Raw genomic sequence first — 24,194 nt, 5'->3', positions numbered from 1 at the left:
AACCATACACATCCAAATATCAAATTAATTTACCCAAAATATCAAATTAATTCAGAATTCTATATATATATATATTATCCAAATATATAAAATGCTCCATTCCACAGTTCTCTGATAAATGCAATAGAACTATTCATGAAATATCACCATGATTTTAGAAGATACACTTAATTGACGCTCTTAAATACTATGAATGTAGCCAAATAAACGAGATTCCAGTAAAAATTGCAGTGAACTCAAAGGTGTAATGATAAAAGAGAAATTCACTTAAATAAAATACTACTTACACGAACCTTTAATTTAGGGTGCAATCCTATACACAGTTACCTGGAAGTAAATCCCACTGAAGTGATAGACCCTTGCTTCTGAGTAGACATGTACAGGATTGCACTGATCAATATTTTAAGGTTTACAAAACAGTTTAAAGCAGATGGCATTTGTGATCTCCGAACATTGAAACCAAACAAAAACAAAAATTAGACGTGCTATCATACTGTTGGCCCTCAAAGTTAGCTGGATGACAGGGACAATAATTAAAGGAATGAAATACATTTTTAAAGACCTAAATAGGATTTGTTCTTTTACTCACTATTGGTGTAGGGATTGAAACTATGCATTACCAACCAAAACATCAGTCTATTCCAGTAATAATTACAACAAACTTGGATTAGAAAAAGGAAACGTCTTCTGGTCCGTTTTTTCTGATGCTTAATTTTTGAAGTATCAAGGCTGAAATCTTATACCCAGTTATCTGGGATTAAGCCTCACCAAACACGTTGGGGTTTACTTCCGAGAAGACATGCATAGGATTGAACTGTGAGTGTTGCTACTGAATTTTTCAAACGAATCAAATCTGGAGGCAAAAGGGCTTTGATAGAATTGAAAGGGGTTCTGCAAATTTGTATTTTGTTCTAATGTGTTCACTACATATAGAGTGGTATGGAAATTTATTGAATAAAATAAATAAATACCCATAGTGGCCTGGAAGAATCCTACATCACCATGTAGCATGACTCCAAGTGGTATTCTGGGGAGAAATGGGGTCCTCTGCTGGTGGCCTCAATTTTAACTGTGGCTGCCAGCCAGGGCCGGATTTAGGTTTGATGAGGCCCTAAGCTCCTGAAGGTAATGGGGCCCTTTATATGTCCAGCTGTCCTTTGTCAACAACAAATTGTCGCTTTTTTGTGTTGAATATATGCTATATGGTAATTTATGGACCTAATAGGTATCTAAAGCCATTTACACATGCAGAATGTAGGCACCCTATATATAGAAATGAGCAAACCAGTGATATTTTAGGGAGCAGGCTAGCAGGCGGGGCCCATTACTTACATCATAGGAGCCTACACAACACAAAACACTGCTGTTGTATGAGAGTGGGGCCCTAAGCTATAGCTTGTTTAGCTTATACATAAATCTGGCACTGCTGTCAGCAATGACCAGCATTTTACTCCAGAATGCTCCCCAGAGCCACAATACATCATGTTGCAGCCTCATTCTGGAACATTATAGGACTTTAAACAGTGGGTGGAAGCACGGAAGAGCACTCCTGACTTCCACACTCCCATCTTCCTCAATCTTTGCACGACCCGGTAAAGTAAGAAAGAAAAAGTGGCCTGAAAATACAGCCATTTTACTGCAGGCTATATTATGAACCTATTTTGTCCAAAGTAAAAAGGAGCAGGGTTTTAAGAAACAATGTTAAGCTATTGACAAGCCATCTGTAATAGCGAATGGCTTGCCGTTTTTGTCAAATGCAGGCATCACAAATGTTTACATGTAGGTGGAACACATTACATGCATACATGTACGGGGAAAACGGAGGTGTCCAGGGTTCAGTAGACTATGTCTTCAGGGCAATGCACTACTTAACAAGCAGCTTGAAGAAGAAAAACCACGTTGGATATGCTTTGATATGCACTTTAATAGCTTTCTCCTTCTAAAAGGTATCTTATATCCGTTATCTTTCTTCACCCCATATCAGCAGTTAACGAAGGTGCATGAGAACGATCGTTTCTTGGCAATGACTTGCTACAACCTGTTTTCAAACACCGCAGCAATTCAGCTAATGGAACCGAAGCACTTGCAAAATCAATACACATAGGTAGCCAGGTCAGATTACGAAACTTTATCATTTTTCATCCTAGAAGTCATTAAGATTGCTTGCAACCTCTGCTCAAGCATTCCATACAGAGTAGACAAAGTTGTAAGTACAGGTTTAAATTACACATAAAAAGAACCCATGATGGCTTCTTAAGAGAAGTTTGGGAATTTAGTATACATTCTAGCTATTTGCCTCCTTTATCCTAAAACTCAGTTCAGAAAATGTCTCCTGGATCATGCAAAGATCTGCCCTCATAATGTGGCCAATAAATATTGCAAAGTGCTGACTTGACTGTTTAATGTTCTCAGTAATGCCATTTTCAATTAGATAAGAAAATTGGGACTTGAAAACTAAAAGGAACACACTGAAAACAAAGCAGTGCACACACTGATTTGGCTCTAGCCAAAATATCAACAAGTTAATAGAGCTGACATTTACCATAGCTCTGATGTTCATATGCAAAGTCTACTATTAAGTGCAAACATTTCCTCATCTGAAATTAGTTAGCTGCTTTCTACAGTGATTCAGATAGTTGATATTGCAACTATCTTGTTTCTGCTTTCCAGTTTTCCCAAATTCAAAACTAGAGGGGAAAGTTCATATATCTGTTGTCCTACATTTGATACGGAGATACAATGTTGTTGAGGCCTTGCAGATGCAATGATCTGGATTCAGAAGGCCTGATGATCGTCTTCCAAAGCAACTACTCTATTCTGAACTTAAAAATGGAAAGCGTAATGCTGGTGGTCAACAAAAGAGGTTCAAAGACTGTCTCAAGGCAAATCTAAAAAAATGTAGTATAAACACCGGAAACTGGGAAACACTGGCCTGCGAGCGCTCCAGCTGGAGAACAGCCTTTACCAAAGGTGTCATGGGCTTTGAAGACACTCAAACTCAGGACGCAAGGGAGAAACGTGCCAAGAGGAAGGCACGCTTGGCAAATCTACACCGTAATCAACTCCCGCCCGGAAACCAATGTCCCCACTGTGAAAGGACGTGTGGATCCAGAATTGGCCTCCACAGTCACTTACGGAACCATGTTTATGGAAGACCATCTTACTCAGCTATGAGGGATCACCAAAGAAGAATGTTTCACAGCATAGCTTTAGCCAATTAATCTCCTCTCAAGCTCACTCCTCTACTATAATAATTGAACAATGCACTAGCAGAAGTGCCAGATTGGCTCCATGAGTCTATTCATGAAGTCCCAAGCTTACTACCTCCCTGACCCATCCAGGTAAATTGCAATGCTGCTGCAGTTCTGCCCCACTGTGAATTACTCTTGCAAATCACCCCCACATCCATACTTTTCACAGACTGTTAGTCAAAGAAGGAAATCAGGCAGGGGTAAAGGAAGGAAGGAAGAAAAAGGTTTAATACAACTTTAAAGAGAGCGCAGAAAGCTGTTGTGTGTAGACCGTTAAGATGGATGCATATTGCCGACTTAAATCCCTAAAGAAATTACTTGGCATTACATCCACTTGTGCAGCCCGCCAAAGGATATTAATTGTATTTACAGAAACTGTTTTGCGCACTGGTAATAGTATCTATTGTCCACCTGTGAAACGAACCTATTGTGCCAAATGTTATTTTTTTTAACAAACTCCCTTAACACAACTGGAGACCCTTAGAGCATTCAGTAACACCGGTAGCTCATTCTAGTCAGACAAAGGCATGTTCAGTCACTGCCGTAAATCAAAATGTGACCCCATTCCTTTAAAAAAAAAAAAAAAGGGTAAAAATGGGGAAGGTCAATTTCCCGAACAAAATTAAAAAGAAGCATCTGTAGTTCAACACACACACAAGAGGTCATTTTAAAAAGTCTAACTGAATTCTTCCTTAACTTCTGTATTTGGTCAGCATTCAGCATTCAGGAGCAGGCAAAGAGCTCTTTTATTTCTGATCTGAGATTGTATGTGTGTGTGTGTGTGTGTGAGAGAGAGAGAGAGAGAGAGAAACAGAAAAAGAATAGCGAGTTCTGTGTGCCTGCACATCTGGTATGGGTATGCATGTACAGTGGTGCCTTGGTTGACAAACTTAATCCGTTCCGGAAGTCTTTCTTAAACCAAAGCGTTCTTAAACCAAGGTGTGCTTTCCCATAGCAATGGGGGACTCAATTTACAAATGAAACACACTCAACAGGAAGTGGAACATGTTCTTATTCCAAGGCAAAGTTCACAAACCAAAACACCTACTTCCAGGTTTGCAGCGTTCTTAATCCAAGTTGTTCATAAACTAAGCTGTTCTTAAACCCAGGTACCACTGTACATGCAAGAATGTGCATATGTGGTGAATGTGCGCGCACATATACATTGACTGTATGTGGCATGCGGTCCTCAGTTTGGTGGCTGACTGTCAATGCAGCCCTCAGTCAGCCCTGGCTTAGGGAATAACCAGAAATCCACCCTTCATAGTCATGATCATTACTTTAGGAGGCCAAATAACCCAAGAAGAAATTGTTAAAAGGAACTTGGCCCCAATTTTGGGGAGCATGTAAAGCAGCTGTTCTCAACCTGTGGGTCCCCAGATGTTGTTGGACTACAACTCCCATCATCCCTGAGCTCTGGCCTTGCTAGCTAGGGGTGATGGGAGTTGTAGTTCAACAAAATCTGGGGATCCAACAGGTTGAGTAAGGCTGTTTTTAAAGCAAGGTGAATGTATTATGTCTCAATTACCTTATTGTTCATTTCTCATTGCCACTCTGACATTCATCATCAGAGCTTTGTCTAAAGAAAATTCCTTCTAACGAGACATAAGTACTGTGTATAAGACGCCCCCATGTATAAGACGCCCTCTATTTTTGAGGAGTCAAATTTAAATAAATGGGGGGAGCTGGGCCAAAGTTGTTGAGCTTTTTTTGGGGGGGGGGAAATGCAGAAAATCACTAACACAAATGAAAAATGCTGACAATTGCTCGCGTAGCAGAAGCCAACAATGGCCAGCAATCGCACGCCCAATTGCCGCGATGACAGCCAATCGAAAGCAGCCCTTGACACAGCCACCAATCACCCACCAAATCGCTCGCGGCTGCAACCAATCACCCGTCCCTCCCCATGCACTTTCCATGTATAAGACGAGCTCTGGTTTTTAACACTATTTTAGAGTAAAAAAAACCCTTGTCTTATACATGGAAAAGTACAGTACTTCTGATCTTCCACTCATCACATACACACAGCCAGAATGACAAATGGCTGCCAAATTTATTGCTGCTGGATGTACAGACAGGCTCCTGTGTGTAGAAAGATATGATCATCATTCTAGAAATATGGTGGTCAAGTACTTATGGCAACTTGGTTAAAAAATAAATCCTTAGAGTTCAGCTTTAAGGGTTGACCATGAATACGGGCAAGCTGACTCCAGAGTGCCATCGAAGGTATGGATGCTAGGCCTAACAAGCTACCTTATCTGTAGCTGACCCAGAGAGAATGGCAATGCATCTGTGAAATACTCTGAAAACTGAGTACTTGAAACAAAACAAGAGAAGACATTAACTAGCAGTCTGTCAGAAATGGGACAGTGGTTATATAATTCGGTATTGAAATGTTTTATTGAAAGTGTATTATTTGACTCATACATTGACTGAGTTATTGACCAGACAATCATCTGTGCCAATGCATTTTTGACTTTTAAAAATCTATACTAAAGTTTGTACTTTCAATAATGTGGTAGATCAGAATCTGATGTAGATCTTTCTGGCCACCAATGGGAAGTTAACAGCAATTCCTGGCAGCTCAGCTCCACCAAGGTGACTGGTTATTATAAATTTCACACCGTTATCACGAAAAGTGACTGAAGTTGTGATATGACAAGAAGCCTGGGAACATTTTTAAAGTCCAGTCAGGACTATGATCAGTCCTACACATTAACCTTGAAATCAACATCCAAGTGTTAACTGCTGAATTTGGTGTTTGTGCATGCAGCTGTGGTAAGATTTGTGTGTGAATAACAATGCTGTAATTTGCGCAAACTAATGCAAAGCAAAAAGTTTAATTACAAACAACGTACACAATACAGTAGCCCACTAAGAACATACATCTCCCAGTGGAAGACAGAGCAGAATCACTCCATCTTTGCACATGTCATCACCAGCATTATTCAAAGTAGCAGCAAAATCCATGGGTACATGTTTTTCCTAAGGCTGAGCTGAAATGCCTTTCCCCGATACAATCATATCTCATGTTATGTTTGCTTCATGATATGTTTTTTCAGGTTGTGTCCCATGGCGACCCAGAAGTACTGGAAAGGGTTACTTCTGGGTTTCGCCGCTCAAGCATGCGCAAAGCGCTAAATTACACTTCACGCATGCACACAAGCACTAAATTGTGCCGCGCACCTGCGCAGGGCTTTTCATGTTGCGAATGGGCCTCCAGAACAGATCTTGTTCGCAACCAGAGGTACCACTGTATTGCTGTTTTGTTCCTAGGCTGCAGGTGGGAGAAAAAATTGGGAATGTGCGGTGCTATTTTTATAGAAAAAGGGGTGCCAGTGGAAAGAGGAATGGCATGTAGATTATCAGAAGGAAATTAGACTGTTGCAACTTAAATTTAATTCTTACACATTCAGATTGTAGGAATCCCTGTTAAGAAACCTAGGTTATTTTGAAATCCTTATTTACGGATGAATAGCCTTTGGCCTATAATGTGACTTAAATAGAAAACTATATTTAGAAAGATTTTTCCTCCAAAAGCATTTTATTTTAAAATTCCAATTTAATTTTTAAAAAATCCAATTTAAATTTTAAAATTTTTTTTTTAAAAAAAACTTGATTTTTATCCACCCTGGCTGCTATGGATATTTCTATAATTAAGTTTCAGCCTTTAAAATCATAATAAAGGAACTGCAGCCCAGATCCATCCTCTCTGGATCTCTGGGCCTACGTAAATGTCATCTTTTTTTGCCCTGCTTGCACCCTGCAACAAAAGGGATGCTAGGACTCAAGTCTGCCCAGAGTCAGGACAGACAACTGTGCCTTTGCCATAAACCAACATAGCTTCCTGAGAGCTCACCTTTAGAACAAGCTGAGTTTTCTCAGCGGTAATAGATGTTCAGACGCATTTCTTATTTATTACCTTAGATATTGTGGCTAATCCCTCGTGAGCCACAGCACAAATTCAGTCCTGCTTCCAACATTTCCACAACTTATGAAAAAGGTTATTGTCTTCTCAGCAGATGTTAGCTACTCCTGGTTGCTGTTATACGCTGGCCCTTTCTAGTAATTACTTTTCTCCATAAATCATTCCGATGCTTTCTGTCTTCAGGCTTCCTTTTCTATACTTTTCTACAAACTTTATCTTTACTTAGTTTAATAGCAATGGCTTCATTTCCCACACTTTAATCCTGTTAACACTCCAATGTAATATATTTTCATATTGTCTCATTCTGAATTCCTCAATTAGCAATAAAGAGAGGGTCTTCCATTTACAAAGCTCATGGTATAAAATGTCAGCTGAGAAAATCCAGGTTGTATCCCCAACAATATTTAACAACCTGCTCATTTTCCTTCCCATTTCCTTCGTCACACACATGGGAGTCTTATTGGAAGCAAGAATCACTGCAAACAGAGCAATAACACTTATTGATTGTACTGTGTTTCACGCTTTCCTGGCAACTCTTTATTGTCCATCGTTTTGAATCCCTATTGGCGCTTTGCTGTCAGGTCTTTAGTACTATCTTTGTTGTTTAATCTGCACAGAAGCATTTAAGAAGCCTTGTAAACCATGTTCCAGCACTGTGAACAGAACATATAGCTGCCAAATTCATTTATTATGGGATCACTTTTTAGATTTAAATCACGACGTGCTATTTTTGGAAATAAAAATATCTGTTTTCTAAGCAATGTCTGTGATAAAAACATTTAAAAGGGAAGACAAAGTAAACCGCCATTGCCCTATTAATTTGTACATGATGGGACTGGACTGTTAAACATAACTGACCCATCTTATGGCTTTGCCTTACAGTGTTTTAGCCAACCAAAGTTCTACAGTTTATGTCTTTACCAGGACTAGAGCCATTTTGAGCAGTTCAAGAAATGTGCAAAGGAAGTGCTCGTCTTCTTTTATACTTCTGCTGTAGCCCACTAAGAACATACATCTCCCAGTGGAAGACAGAGCAGAATCACTCCATCTTTGCACATGTCATCACCAGCATTATTCAAAGTAGCAGCAAAATCCACTCTGTGGGTACATCTTTTTCCTAAGGCTGAGCTGAAATGCCTTTCCTCGATACAATCATACCTCATGTTATGTTTGCTTCATGATACGTTTTTTCAGGTTGCGTCCCATGGAGACCCAGAAGTACCGGAAAGGGTTACTTCTGGGTTTCGCCGCTCAAGCATGCGCAAAGCGCTAAATTACACTTCGCGCATGCACACAAGCACCAAATCGCGCCGCGCACCTGCGCAAATATGGCACTTCGGGTTGCGGGCTTTTCATGTTGCGAATGGGCCTCCAGAACAGATCTCGTTCACAACCAGAGGTACCACTGTATTGCTGTTTTGTTCATAGGCTGTAGCTGGGAGAAAAAAAATGGGAATGTGCAGTGCTATTATTATAGAAAAAGCGGTGCCAGTGGAAAGAGGAATGGCATGTAGATTATCTACTCTTAAGGAATATGTTCATAATCTTTTCAGGTTTCCTCTACATTTACAAATATTTAGTAAATATTTGATGAAATGCTAAGGAAAAGACAGTCCCTTCCCCCACATTTTCTTGGATGATTGTACATATATTGAGAATTTGGAAGATATAAAACCAGGAAGGTTAGAAGTTCTGTTGTCTCTGATATCAGAGCTTTCTATCATTGGGGAGATGTTGCTGTCATCGTCTCATCTGGCCAGGTTATAGAGTGCCACGTACAACTGGTGTTTGCTCTCCCAAACCTACATCAGTGACATGATAAGTTTAGAAACATTATTGATTTTTGATGTCTGATCGTCAAGGTTCACAAAGAGCTTCAGTTACACTTGTGTCATCTTCTACAGATCCTACTCCACCCATGACAACACAAAATCTCCTTCCGCATACCTTGCTTTGTCTCTGTATTTGTCCAAATCTGGGAATATGACTAGAGATTTGATATCCTGGGCAGTGCAAGGATAAGGGCCCAGATAAGAATTCCCCACACACCAGGTTTCATTCAGTGAAGTCGTCCTGTTACTGCAAGAACATCCATCTGTGCTATAGGACTTCCTCCCACACTCTTTTCTCTGTGCACCCCCTTAAATCCCCTTCAGAGGACTGGGGGAACCACCAGAACAGATGGATATGTGTGAGTGCAGAGGGCGAGGACAGGGAGAAGAAGTCCCATTGCACAGGTGGGAGATCCTCGAGTTAATGGCATGAATTTCTTGGACACAAAGAAGAAAGGCAGGATACGAATGTTATAAATAAATAAATGTAAAATTCTGATAGCTTGACCTGAAACATGCAGTTCAAGGCTGCTGCAACTACAGCAGTTCATGGTTTTAATGCAGAGAATCCAGTAAGTAATAAAGTACGAATGACTTTTGACGTTTAACTCACTTTATAGTTTTGTTTGCAGGAACATCTGGTAGCTTCACTGTTACCATTCCATCGACATTGGTCTTATCAATGAACAGTGGTTGGGTTCGCAATACATCTGGTGCTGTTTTTGCTGTTACCCTGTGCTGAAGACCTCCAGCGCTATTGCCTCTATTGGTCAGTACAAATGAATATGATGTCTCAGGTTTCAGGTTGGTGATAAGTTTCTGAGTGGCTCGGCCATCTACCTCAACTGCCATTTTCCCATCATCGTACAGGATCTAAAAAAGTGAGGGTTTTCATTTTTGTTAGCAAATTGTTAGTAATTAAGGGGGGAAAGAATAAACCACGTTAGCTGCCCTTTACTGCTTTTGATCCAGCAATACTCAAGAAGATAGTAATGTTCTGTTTACCTTCTCTTGTCTGTAAGTATATGCCACAACTATGTATAATTCTTCAGAATTACCTGAAAACGTCAGTTATTTGGGGGGACCTTAAAATAATGATTCCCAGCAGCTTCCTCAAAGATTCGCACTAGCTCTTCTTTGCATCAAACTTCTATGATATCCCACTCAGAATTATATTATGTTCTGCTAGACAACAATTCCTTTAACTGGAGGCACACTTCAAATTAAACTGGATTTAACACAAATACACAGTAATGGCTTGCTGTATACTAGCTTAGGTTTATGCAAGCTCTACTGGTTAGGAACAGCTAAAGCCAGATCTCTTTCTCTTCCAGACATTCAAAAATGCAAGTTCAATCGTTAAGTCTGGGGGCGCAGGCAGAAAGGTAGAATAGTAGTTGTAGCTCTTCAGTTGCCTGATACCACTTGCCAGGACACTGGTACCGGTAGAGGTATATTTGGTCTACTCTAGATTATGGCCATCTAATACCCATTTACAAGGGGAATATCTTTTCTCAGTATTTAGGGCTGTTGTTTCACCACACAAAGTCCTGGGATTGCCCCTGGCAGACTACCTGTCAGAAGGCGGAGATGAGCAGACTTGCTATACTCCAATTTTTGGTTTTACTCAAAGGGAGGTCATTATGTTCCACCAGCCATAAGGGTCTTTAATGCAAAATCTGTTCCCCAATTCCTATGTACTTCAAATGTCTGGTATAAATGTTTTATTTCCTAAGATGGATGGCTTCCAGGCAAAGTTCCTTCGGTCCCAACTTCAGGTTCCAAACTGTGCTCCTAATTCAATTCTATTTCTGGAAACAGGTGAATGTCCACTTTTCATCAAAAGCATGATGGGCTGCCTTGAAATAACTGGTTAAAGATTTTGGTATTTGGTGTGGGAGAGGGATTAGTTTTACATTTAACCAATGAGGAGTCTATCAGCTCATGGTCAAAAGCTATGGCCCCCAAAATCTCCTGAATTGGACTTTCACCATCCTTTTTACATCATCTGGGTTATGACATTGCCCTTAAATCCTTGAGCCAGAGGTTACGGGATATTGCATACAGTGATCTTTGCTCTCGATCATATGTAACCTGTAGACCGTTTGTGTTCAGAATTCATTATGGGCATGATTTTCAATTACCCTTGTACCTTATGAATCTGTCAGTACCCAGTTATCGTCAACTGTTTACCAAAGTCAGATTAAATGTATTTCCATCTGCAGTTATAAACGGCAGACTGACTGGTATACCTTATCATAGTAGACTCTGTTTATGTTCTCAGGCTGTCGATTGTATGAAGCATATCTTAATACACTGTGGGCTGTATGAACAAGTCAGGGATCAATTAATTAAACCCTTACTGGTAAATTTACCAGGGAATTCTGATACCTTCTATCTCATCATGTCAGAGATAAGTCAAATGATACTACACAGGCCATAGCAAAATTTATCTCAAAGGTAGTAAGAAATAGAAATCAACATGCTCTGGATAAAACATAGTGACTGCCTTGGAATCTTTTCCATGTATCTCTGCTGCATTTTGTGTTTGAAACTGTTTTTCGTGGGTCTTTGGACCATAATGAAGAATGTTGTTGTTGGTAGGGGTGTATAAGGTTGTCTTAAGATTCATGTAATTGTTCTCCCCTCATGAACCTACCAGGACCCTGAGATCATCTTCTGAGGCCCTTTTTTCGACTGCCTCCTCCATGAGTGGTCCAGAAAGTGGCAACAAGAGAACGGGCCTTTTCTGCAGTGGCTCCCTGTCTGTGGAGTTCTCTCCCCATGGAGGCTTAGCCGGCGCCTTCATTATACACCTTTAGGCGCCAAGTTTCCTTCCTCTTTAAATAGGCTTTGGGATGATTGACATCCAATGCCCTTTTGAAAATGTGTTGTGGAAGAGGGCGAGTATTGGGCTGTCTTTGTTTTGATTTTTATCATGTGCTTTTTATATTGTGATTTTGTGTTGTTAACCACCCTGAGGTCTGCTGGTTTGGGGCTGTATATTAATTAAATCCTCCTGCTTTTCCTTTTTCCTTCTTGCTTCCTCCATCACTTTGAGACTCCTTAGGGTAGAGATAAAGCGGGATATCAAATCCAAACTCTCTTCTTCTTCTCCTTCTCCTTCTTCTTCTTCTTCTTCTTGACCCAACTTTTGTTAACCATTTGGAATGTGCCTGCTTAATGAGAACATTCCTTCATCTCAGGTTTTACCCTTCAAATCTTACAAACTGAAAAACAACTTACTTTGAAAGGCAGAGCAGAGTTGTAATTCTCTGGTATCTCCCAAGAGAGCAATACTGATGTCTTCATCACTGCTTTGACATGAAAATTTTTTGCAAACACTGCTGGAAAAGGAAAAAGCAATGTATTTAAAGTACATCTTGACCTTAGGATCCCATCCCATTTCCGACACTAAACACACTCAACAATTCTCCTACCTGCTCTTAAAAACCATATCCCATTCTTACAAATGGCAACTCAAAACGTTCTATTTCTCTTACCTGCAATTATTGCGTAGATGTGAGCCAGACTTGCCTGATATAGGATAACTGAATACTAATGAATCCAAAACACGTAAGGTTTCACATACTTTACCTCTGATGTTAGTTGAAACTATTTATACGATGGTTTGGTCAGTTTTAGTAACAGCTTCAAAAATATCGATATCCAAAGACCGAAATTCCTTTAAAAGAAAAGTCGTAAGCAGACAAATCCTACCTTGATCCACAGGTAGTGTCCTGAACTGGACACTGGGACTATATGGACCAGGCCCTTTGCTTGTGTGTGCACGTATTTTTACATCATATGTGGTATCTGGTTTTAAGCCTGAAAGCGTCATAGTAATATCAGCAGGAACAACAGACATCTCCGTTTGGTGATGTGCCACATTGATATCCCTGTACTGCAGAGTGTATTTGGTGATAATACCATTTCTTTCTGATAGGACGGGCGGTTGCCAAGAGAGCTGGACTGAAGTTGAGGTGGCACTTTCCGAGCGCAGGTTTTGAGGGAATCCGCTTGGCAGATCTTCTGGAATCGAAATTTCCTTTACCATCTCCTCCCCAAAGCCCACTTTATTTCTAGCTGAAAGCCTGAAGACATATGAAGTCCCCTTGTGAATATCTGTCGCGGTGTAGTGGTCATCCTTGTCGGTGAAATCCCGCGTCGTAAAGGCATCTATGTCTTTGCGGCCAAACCTCAGGCGGTAGCCCTGCAGAGGGCCGTATGTGTCAACAGGCGGGTGCCACTGAATTAGAGCTGTACTCATTTGTGTGTGGCTAATCACAAGCCGAGGTTTTCCTGGAACTGCAATACAAGATGATGTTAGCAAGTAAAGCGGGCGAATGAATCATTTCTAACAAACTTTATTCATGTGTCTTGAAAAAGTTATGTATGTAATGGACACACTGTTTCCTCCTGTTCATAAAGTGCCGTATTTCTCGCTCTATAAGACGCACCAGACCATAAGACGCACCTAGTTTTTGGAGGAGGAAAACAAGAAGAAAAAAAATTCTGAATCCCAGAAGCCAGAACAGCAAGAGGGATTGCTGCACAGTGAAAGCAGCGATCCCTCTTGCTGTTCTGGCTTCTGGGATAGCTGCACAGCCTGCATTCGCTCCATAAGACGCACACACATTTCCCCTTACATTTTAGGAGGGAAAAAGTGAGTCTTATAGAGCAAAAAATACGGTATTCATTCAGACAGCACAACAAACTTAGGCATTTTGTCTTTCCTCCCTCCTTTCCCTAGCTTCTAACTGGAGGGCTGGGGGAGAGAAGCAGAGTGTCTATTTCTATGAAGCCTAGTGACAGAATAGCTTTTACACATGTGGACATAGTTTTTGAGTGATTAATGAAAACAAACTAAAAAAAAATCCCAGAAAACTCTCATGTTGAGAAGGGGTGTACCATAGTGGCACATGCCTTGCATACAATAGATCCAATGTTAAAGTCCAGCATCTCTAGGGAGAGCTGGGAAAAGATTTGTGCCTGAAACCTTTAAGAGATGCTGCCTTGGTATAAGGTCAGAGTCATTATATGTTCATTTGCTAGGTTACTATGATCTAGTCCAATGGCAAACTTACCCATTTCAGATCTCTAGCTGTGTGTGTGTGTGTGTGTGTGTGTGTGTGTGTAAAGGGACCCCTGACCATTAGGTCCAGTCGTGACCGACTCTGGGGTTGCACGCTCATCTCGCTTTATTGGCCGAGGGAGCCGGCGTACAGCTTCCGGGTCATGTGGCCAGCATGACTAAGCCGCTTCTGGCGAACCAGAGCAGCACACGGAAATGCCGTTTACCTTCCCGCCGGAGCGGTACCTATTTATCTACTTGCACTTTGACGTGCTTTCGAACTGCTAGGTTGGCAGGAGCAGGGACCGAGCAACGGGAGCTCACCCCGTCGCGGGGATTCAAACTGCCGACCTTCTGATTGGCAAGTCCTAGGCTCTGTGGTTTAACCCACAGCGCCTCCCACGTCCCATCTATCTATCTATCTATCTATCTATATCTATATCTATATCTATATCTATATATACATATATAGATATATGAACAGGTTTGGTATCCGAGTTTGGAGGAGCATCTTAAACCAGTTTCTTGGTTCAAAACTAATGGGAAATGGTGGTTTAATAAATCAGACTGTACTTGCGAAAGGTGGGTGCCTGAGGGAGAGGAATGGGGAGGGAAATGTGCAGGCACAGAGCTCATTTTTGCTCTTGTAAAGTGTAGTTTATCAGACATCTGAATGAGGTCATTAAAGCATATATGCAAGTTTCCCACTCCATTGGCAAGAGACAGTGTTCAGCAGATCCAAGTGGTTTAGTTCTCTCTGGTCTATATCACTTCAGGCTGCAGGTTGGGAACAAGGCATACAGTGGTGCCTCGCAAGACGAAATTAATTCGTTCCGCAAGTCTCTTCGTCTTGCGGTTTTTTCGTCTTGCGATGCACGGTTTCCCATAGGAATGCATTGAAAATCAATTAATGCGTTCCTAGGGAAACCGCCTTCAGACCAGGTCCAGGGACAGTCTGTCCCCCGACCTCTTCTGAAGGCTGGGGGGGGGGGGACAAGGGCTTTTCTTCCCACTGCCAGCCTTCAGAAGGCTGTTCTGAAGGCTGGCGGTGGGAAGAAAAGCCCTTCTTCCCACCTCCCGCCCCGCAAGCTCCGGGGACAGGAGGGCTTTGCTGCCGACCGCCAGCATTTTAAAAGCCCCTGCTGTCCCGGGGCGATTTTAAAATGCTGGCGGGCGGGAGCGAAGTCTCCGCTGCCCCGAGGAGATTTTAAAATGCTGGGGGTCGGCAGCGAACGCTTCGCTCCCGCCCGCCAGCATTTTAAGATCGCCCGGGGCAGCGGAGAAGTCTCCGCTGTCCCGGGAAGGCAGGCGGGGGGAGCAAAGACTTTTGCCCCCGCCTGCCTTCAGAAGAGGTCCAGGACCTCGTTCCGATGCCCGGCGGCGGGGTGAGAGGTTCCCACCCCCCCGCCCCGCTTCGGAGCAGCGTTCCGAAGCGGGGCGGCTGGGGCAGGTGTTCCCGCCCCCCGCCCCGCTTCGGGGCAGCGTTCCGAAGCGGGGCGGCTGGGGCAGGTGTTCCCGCCCCCCCGCCCCGCTTCGGAGCAGCGTTCCGAAGCGGGGCGGCTGGGGCAGGTGTTCCCGCCCCCCCGCCCCGCTTCGGAGCAGCGTTCCGAAGCGGGGCGGTGGGGGCAGGTGTTCCCTCCCCCCCGCCCGGCTTCGGAGCACGGGGAGAAGCGATCTCCCCGCAGCCCCTTGCTTCAAAAGAGGTCCGGGGGCCCCGGACCTCTTTTGAAGCAAGGGGCGGTGGGGAGAAGCGATCTCCCCACCTCCCCTTCCTTCAAAAGAGGTCCGGGGACAGCGGGAAGCGCTTCGCGCTGCCCCCGGACCTCTTTTGAAACAAGGGTTTGCGGGGAAAAGCGATCTCCCCGCAGCCCCTTGCTTCAAAAGAGGTCCGGGGGCAGCGGGAAGCGCTTCCCACTGTCCCCGGACCTGGGGCTGCGGGGAGAAGATCGCTTCTCCCCGCCGCCCCTTGCTTCAAAAGAGAAGAACCGCTTTCCCCTGGGCAAGCTTCGTTTTGCGAAGCAAGCCCATAGGGAAATTCGTCTTGCAAGGCAACTCGAAAACGAAAAAACCTTTCGTTTTGCGAGTTTTTCGTCTCGCGAGGCGTTCGTCTTGCGGGGTACCACTGTACAAATAACCCATCTTAAAAACAAACGAACCCAAACCTCAGCTACTTAGCTTGCACATACAAAACCAATATATCTGTAGGAACATTTTAGTCTAGATTTCATACATAGGTGGAGAAGCAGTCAGACAGGCAACTCTTCCTCTGAATAGCACAATGAAACATTGTGGGGGAAAAGCATTATGACTTAATTTTACAAAACTAGCCTGGATTTCATACTTAGCCTGGTTTGCATGTAATGTTAAATAATGGTTTGAATAAACTATAGTTTATAAACCATGGTTTAGTATTATGTGCAAACCTAGTCCACTGCCTCAAAAAAGTGAAAGGGAAAGGACCCCTGACAGTTAAGTCCAGTTGCGAACGACTCTGGGGTTGCGGCGCTCATCTTGCTTTACAGGCCGAGGCAGCCAGTGTTTGTCCGCAGACAGTTTTTCCGGGTCATATGGCCAGCATGACTAAGCCGCTTCTGGCAAAACCAGAGCAGCGCTTGGAAACGCCGTTTACCTTCCCACCAGAGCGGTACCTATTTATCTACTTGCATTTGGGGGGGGGGGCTTTCAAACTGCTAGGTTGGCAGGAGCTGGGACCAACCAACGGGAGCTCACTCCGTTGCAGGGATTCGAACCGCCAACCTCCTGATCGGCAAGCCCAAGAGGTTTATTAACTAGGGGCAGTGCTGCTTTTGTAGAAAAAGAGGTGCCAGAACTCAGCTTGAACATCTCCCTTGTGGCTCCCACCTGAGAGGCGCCGGAACTGTGTTCCGGCAAGTTCTGACTAGAAAAAAAAGCCCTGATTATGGGGTTGCAAGAGAAAATAAACCATGGTTTGCTGTTTACTTACTGTCTTAAAACCATGGTTTAATGTGATGTGTGAACCTGAGCAGTGTCAAGCTTCTGTTTGTGATAAGTGATACACTATTGAAGTTTCAAACTTTGGCTAGCGAAAGGCTGAGAGCAAAGGTGTGAGCGTTTTTCCTGAGCAAAGCATATAAAATGAGCTCAGCTCTCCCTTAGGAAAAAAGAACCAAGTTATAAACTCTTTAGAGAGGTCATGCAGTCCATGCAAAATCCATGACCTTCACTAATATATGCAGTATATCTAAACCCTCCTAATGGCATAGGAGGCAATGTATGGCCCTGAATCCGTCCCACTGCCCCCCTCCCATTTCTATCTAAATGCAACTCTTTATTACACACCAAAAAGAGTGTTTTCTTTTTAAAAAAATGGGGCATACCCAAGTACTAGCTATTATTACCAACAATAACAGATGTTGTATAGCTATTTCCCACCTCTTCCTTACTGCTAACATTTTACTCTTGTGCAAATAGAATCCTGTGCATTGTACTGTACAGGTTTTCTCTTTTCTTCCCAGTGTATGAAGTATATCTCTTTGCTTAATTTTGACTATTCCCTACTGCTGCGTAAGAGGCAGCTACAGAGCTGAGAAAAGACTATAGATATATCTATTTCAGGCCCTGTTTTTCACTGCATTATAACTATCACTGAAGCCAATGGAGCACAAGGAAAAGCAGGTGAGTCCACAGAAACAGAATAATAATAGCTCATTCAGATTTCTAAGAAGAGGGGCTGCGGGGAGCTGCCGCTAAATTATTTATACTGTAAATTGCTTTTACTATTGTGGCAGCTATCTGGGTTTAGACGATTTAAAAAACACACACATTGATCTGTTTTGCCTAAATATATATAGCCACGTGATGTGAGACTTACTATTATTTCTTTATGGCAGAAATAATAAATTGAAGATGACTCATGTGCATTGTAAATCATTTGGTAAAATAAAAAGCAGATTAGAACATTTTGTCATATATCAGGCTTATTATAGTGGCTAGAATCCAACAATAGGGCAACAACTGATTGGGAAATTCTCCTGAACAGGCACCACCGAAATTGAGTTGCAGAACAGTACCGCAATTGTGTTTTTAATTATGAATTTTGGAAGTAGCTTCACATTTCCGGAAAAGTTAGTGACAGGAAGTTCAATTATCATTGCTGTGAATGACAACATCACAATCTATATATTTAAAATAAAATAAATTCATCTACAGGAATTCCTTCTGCACAAGTACTCAGCTTTTTCTGGTCCCACTTTATTTGTTTTAGCTTTGTTCATCCAAAAGCTACACTCTCAATCCTCATTGGGGTCTTGTCACCACTTTTATCTATTTGGTAAAATTGCTTTAGTATTTCAAATGTTTTATACACTTAGGCCTTGGGTAGGCAACCTAAGGCCCGGGGGCCAGATGCGGCCCAATCGTCTTCTCAATCCGGCCCACGGATCGTCCGAGAATCAGCGTTTTTTTACATGAGCAATAATAATAATAATTTATGATTTATACCCCGCCCATCTGGCTGGGCCTCCCCAGACACTCTGGGCAGCTTCCAACAAAACACTAAAATACAATAACCTATTAAACATTAAAAGCTTCCCTAAACAGGGCTGCCTTCAGATGTCTTCTAAAAGTTTGGTAGTTATTTTTCTCTTTCACATCTCGTGGGAGGGCGTTCCACAGGGCGGGTGCCACTACCGAGAAGGCCCTCTGCCTGGTTCCCTGTAGCTTGGCTTCTCGTAGCGAGGGAACCGCCAGAAGGCCCTCGGCGCTGGACCTCAGGGTCCAGGCAGAACAATGGGGGTGGAGACGCTCCTTCAGGTATACTGGACAGAGGCCGTTTAGGGCTTTAAAGGTCAGCACCAACACTTTGAATTGTGCTCGGAAACGTACTGGGAGCCAGTGTAGGTCTTTCAAGACCGGTGTTATATGGTCTTGGCGGCCGCTCCCAGTCACCAGTCTAGCTGCAGCATTCTGCATTAGTTGTAGTTTCCGGGTCACCTTCAAAGGTAGCCCCGCGTAGAGCGCATTGCAGTAGTCCAAGCGGGAGATAACCAGAGCATGCACCACTCTGGCGAGGAGTAGAATGAGTCCTTTTATTTAAAATGCACTTCTGGTTTATTTGTGGGGCCTGCCTGGTGTTTCGACATGAGCAGAATGTGTACTTTTATTTAAAATGCACCTCTGGGTTATTTCTGGGGCATAGGAATTTGTTCATTTTTCTTTTCTTCAAAACATAGTCCGGCCTGCCACAAGGTCTGAGGGACAGTGGACTGGCCCACGGCTGAAAAAGGTTGCTGACCCCTGACTTAGGCCTACCAGGGGCATATCCTGGGGGGGGGGGGCAGGGGGCCCATGGTCCCATGTCCATGAGCCCGGTGCCCACATGCAGGCAACTGCAGTGTGGTTGTAGAGGGACTCAGGAGAGGTGGCAACTGCTTCACTCACAATATACTGCCAGTTGAAGCCGCCACCACTCTCTAGCCCTCATACCAGCCCTGGGTGATGTATCAATACATAGCCCAGGCCTATTCTCCATCTGCCAAGGGCTACGTCGGCTGCCTGGGCTCCACCCCGCAGGTGGCTCAGTGTGCCCCTCATTTTTCTCCGGTGGGGTTGCTCCAGTGTAACCATCATTGAGGGCTGGGCTGGCAGCCTCCATGCTTGGTGCACACACCTGCCCTGAGCACCGGAAACCGCTGCTACGCCACTGAGGCATGCCATAGCCACCTACATGAACGTTTTGAGTTTCAATTTGGAAAGCATCAAAGCACAAACTGCTGGTTGCAAGGAAATGAAAGGAATCTCCATCTATTTACCTGCACCAGTCGTGGACACCAGTCTGGGTTTGCTTCGTGCTCCATCTCCTTTGGTCGTATAGGCCGTCACAGTGAGAGAATAGGTTGTCTCGGGCTGCAATCCCGCTATTATCATTTCCTAAAATGAAGCAAAACAAAGACAAAAACCAGAATGCGTATTAAAACATATGCACTACTGCTAAATCAAGATCGTTTTGCCTTGCAATTAGTTGCAACATATAACAATCAGCGCACATGGCTTTCGTGCGACCTGCAGTGATGGCAAGCTTTTGGTCGGACCAGAATAGTGGGTGAGGCTTTGCAATGCACTGTATTTCACTTATGTCAGCAATAAGCGTGAAGGCATTTCTGAGCAGCATGCCCCAAGTCGTTTTGTCAAGCAAAAGGCCAAAGGCTGAGTGCTGTTAACTGTACTAACAGAGGAGGGGGAAATCCTTTTGAAATTCACTCTGTGCAGAGTCTTATTCCTGGTGTAGTACAAATAAAGTGGGGAATGGGAATCAGGTTTATTTAAGAATTTACTAGCCCTTATTTAAAAAGTTATGCTATCACTGCCTGTATACCTGAGAACCCTACTTACATTCCAACTTCTAAAGCTGTTTTATGCAGTGCTATTTTTCTAGAAAAAAAGGTGCCAGAACTCACCACAAACACCTCCCTTGTTCTCTTATAATGAGCACTCACACTTTACATTGTGGGTGCCCTTTACAGGATCGCACGCAATGCTACAGTCCCCAGGGAGCTTACTGGCAAACAGGGGCTGGCTTGCCTCTCAGTGTTAATTTTTGGAGGTTCACACCCAGCCTCAGTGATCAAGTTTCTTGCTGGGAGGTGGGGCAAGCCCCATTTACAAACGGGGGGTGGAACTAACAATAGCCAGGCAGTCGGCTCTGGAGATTCACCCTCCCTACTCTCCCTTTGTTTAATGTTTCTTGTTTGCAGGTTAACTTTTTCTTCCTGTTTAGCGGGCGCTGCTACCGTCTTTGACTGGTTGCTGTTGAAGGACCAGGAATAAATTCCCCGTAGCAATTTGTCACAACTTTGGCGGTTATGGCCTTGGGTGGAATTCTTTAGTCTTTTCTTCCCTATATTGTGTGTGTGTGTGTGTGTGTGTGTGTGTGTGTGTGAAGTGGTGACTCACCCCCCCTGCGGCGACGATTCCAGGGTCCCCTCTTAAATGGGTTATATAGATATGGGTGTCACTGGTCATACACTGAAAGGTCGTCAGTGAACTACCCTGCGTGTGGGGATATGGGCTGGGCTGCCTGCTGCACTGATGTCTCGCAGAGCACCCCCATATCTCATTTACCCTAATAAGCCCCAGTTCCCCCTGGCTGGGGGGCTGGGAGGGATACACGCCCAATGCCTAAGCCAAGGTCTTCCTACATTCGGAAGTTTAATAAAGTTGTGGCCTAATTTTAATTCCATATAATGTTGTCAGAGTCTTTATTCCTTCCTTATGATCCCTGGGGGCTGGGGCTGTCGCTGCCTGGTCACACAATGGCAATGGTGCCCACTTGAGAGATGCCAGAACTGAGTTCCAGGGAGTTTGGGCTGAAAAAAGCCCTAATTTTATGTAATATATGAAGGCTGCATTCATATGCACTGTTCCCAGAAGTAAGCCCAGCTACTTCCGAGTAAAGCATGCATAGGACTGGACTGCACTGTTGTAACCCTCCACACTACTATGAACATTCATTTGATGTAAGCCCAACTAAATGTAACGGGGATATTTTTAAAGTTAATATGCACAGGATTGTACATTAGAAAGCCTTTTCTTTTAGTGATTAAAAATAAAATATACATACACTTTTATAAAAGTAGTGTTTGTAAAGTGGCATTCTATATAAGAGTAATTTGTTCTCTATAATCTGAAAGAGCCATTAAACATAATTTGAAAATTTGGTTGCAATGGAACAAGAGAAGATGGAAAAGGCATTTAGTATTGAATACAATGTGTTGCTGTTTTAATAAACAAAAGGGGATGAAGATTAAAGCATGTTTGAAACTGGCTCTGAGGGCAGGTTGAGAAAGTTATAAATCAGTAACAATCAAATTGCTAATTACTGAGGAAAGGCTCATAAAGTGAACAGAAGTGGGAACTAATGATGTTTAATTTACAGACTAGGTATCAAGAGTATGATCCAGCCAAAATTAAGCCTTTTAAGCCCACTGATTTCTATATATGTGCTTAACACGCTCCCACTGAAATCAATAGAAACCACTGATTTCTATATATGTGCTTAACACGCTCCCACTGAAATCAATGTAAGAAAGCATGTTCTTAGTTCTTTCTTACTTCTAGTTAGTAAACCCTATATGCACTTTTTTCAAGACTAATAAAAATGGCAAAGTTGGGTTGCAAATGGGGTTTCATGTATGGATGGCAGAGTTTGCAAACAGATTTGTTATTAAACAGAATGGCTATAAAATGAATGGCTTAATCAACTCAGAGTGCCCATGTGTGGAGACTTTCCATACATTAGTAGAGCTCTGGTTTATTCGTGATTCCACCTATCATGGACAGCACAGTTGGCTGTTACCATCAACAGAAGCCTCTTTTCTCCCCCTTAAATCCAGTTGTGTTGCTTATGTGCAAAGGGCTGAAAATAGGGATTTTTGGGTCATGTGACAATCACCTATATATCAACACTGTGCTCACCCTAGGAGTAGATTGAGTCCTTTCTGTAAAAAGTATGACCTAGCCTCAGAAATACCATACTTTTCCGTCTGTAAGACACCCCCTATTTTGGGGGACTCAAATTTAAGAAAATGGGGGAGATGGCACAGAGTTGTTGAGCTTGTTTTTGTAGAGGATTGCCTAGTGTTTCAGAGCTTTTTTTAGATGGGAATGCCAAAAATTGCTCATCCGCCCCCACATTGCAAAATCTGCCTCCCTTCTGTCCCATCGCCAGCAGAAGCTGCCAATCACCCACCCAACTGCCGAAGCATTGGCAGCAACCAATAACATGCACAATAGCTGCTGACAGCCTCAGCAGCAACCAATCAAACGTCCACCCTATGCACTACCCATGTATAAGACAACCCCCACTTTTTAGCATGATTTTAAAAGAAAAAAACATAGTCTTATACACGGAAAAGTACGGTAGGTTGCTTGAGGTTTGTAAAATGTATGTGTAGAATCCATGAGTGCAATCACCCAGTAAGATAACAACAACGAAAGAGTCGTATTAATGGATAATAAAAATGGGTTCAGTAATATGCATCTGAAAAATGCAATCCAAGGTCTTCAGACTTGGGCATTTGGTCATTCTATGAATAACCCTATCAAGCATATGGATTTAATCCTATGGGACCACACATCTCTTCCCAGTTAAATGCTTTTTTAAAATGTTCGTTTTCAAAGACTGAATGTGGCAGACTGAATCTGAACAAATACTGAATTATCCACAAGAAAACAATGTGTGTGGATATTCAACATCAGTTCACTGACTGACAACATTTCATCAAATGGAGAGAGGAAACTAGAATATAGATCCACCCTCAGTTTCTGGGGCTTCAGTTACAAGTGGAAGAGACAGTATTGGCAGGGGAAAGAGTACAGATTAAAGAGTATCTTTTTAAATGGAGATGATGGAATCTTAGTTAATAATGATGGAAGTGATATCTGCAACAAAGCTGTTTAAACATCACTGGCACACAGCCAGTACCAATGTATATTTTCACAAATATACATTTAATATGATGTGTCAATAATGGAAATGGGCACCATGTTAGCAGCTAAAAATAAAAGTAATTTGTTTTATAACAAACCCTGAGTGCATTGGGACCTGAAGGTGCAGAGTTATCAAGCAGATGGGAATGAGTACATGTTTTGTGTTATTTTAAGAACAGTTTCCTGGAGTGCATTGCGAGATAAAAGTTAGTGTCAGTGACTGAACAGACGAGTATGCAAATTCAACACACTTAGAAAAAAAATCAGCACTACGCCAAACCAAAAGGAAAGGAAAAAAGAAGGCAGAAAAATCCAGATGCCATAGATGATGAAATAAGGTGTTAATCCATGCACATGTGCAAACAACCAAATGTAGGAAAAATAAAGATTAAAGCAGAGAAAAAGCCACCACACTTTTTTGATTGGCCAGCCAGTTTTTACTCACATGTTCAGTAGTATCATCATATTCCCACTAATTGAGAGTAAAGGATGTTGGGGAGAAAAACAGAAGAGATAAGGAGATATTTGTAGCCTGGGCTGAGGCAACTTTATTCTTAGGACAGGAAAAAAAAAATCGTAAAAACTAGCTTGCAAAAAATCAGCCTGAATTTAGCTCCTTAAAAAAGCAGCGCGACGAGTTG

At 42.8% G+C, this 24,194-nt stretch overlaps 1 protein-coding gene across 29 annotated transcripts in view; it reads right to left on the bottom strand.

Annotated features, from left to right (window-relative positions):
- The window catches only part of PTPRD (protein tyrosine phosphatase receptor type D), a 1,167,048-nt gene that overhangs the window by 136,203 nt on the left and 1,006,651 nt on the right, over positions 1–24,194 (bottom strand). For 10 of the 29 annotated variants that reach the window (XM_077921375.1, XM_077921383.1, XM_077921379.1 and 7 more), the window contains 5 exons: positions 23,999–24,025; positions 19,878–19,995; positions 12,732–13,319; positions 12,258–12,358; positions 9,625–9,884 (listed from right to left, as the gene is read on the bottom strand). In XM_077921375.1, the coding sequence (XP_077777501.1) occupies positions 9,625–9,884; positions 12,258–12,358; positions 12,732–13,319; positions 19,878–19,995; positions 23,999–24,025 (1,094 nt within the window). The remainder of the gene's footprint in view (positions 1–9,624; positions 9,885–12,257; positions 12,359–12,731; positions 13,320–19,877; positions 19,996–23,998; positions 24,026–24,194) is intronic. The other 19 variants (XM_077921393.1, XM_077921396.1, XM_077921394.1 and 16 more) reach the window with 6 other exon arrangements.

This window comes from Podarcis muralis, chromosome 17 (assembly GCF_964188315.1).
Source record: "Podarcis muralis chromosome 17, rPodMur119.hap1.1, whole genome shotgun sequence".
NCBI classification, from domain to species: Eukaryota; Metazoa; Chordata; class Lepidosauria; order Squamata; family Lacertidae; genus Podarcis; species Podarcis muralis.
Note: the sequence above shows the minus strand (reverse complement) of the source record. Positions and strands in the feature narration are given on the sequence as shown.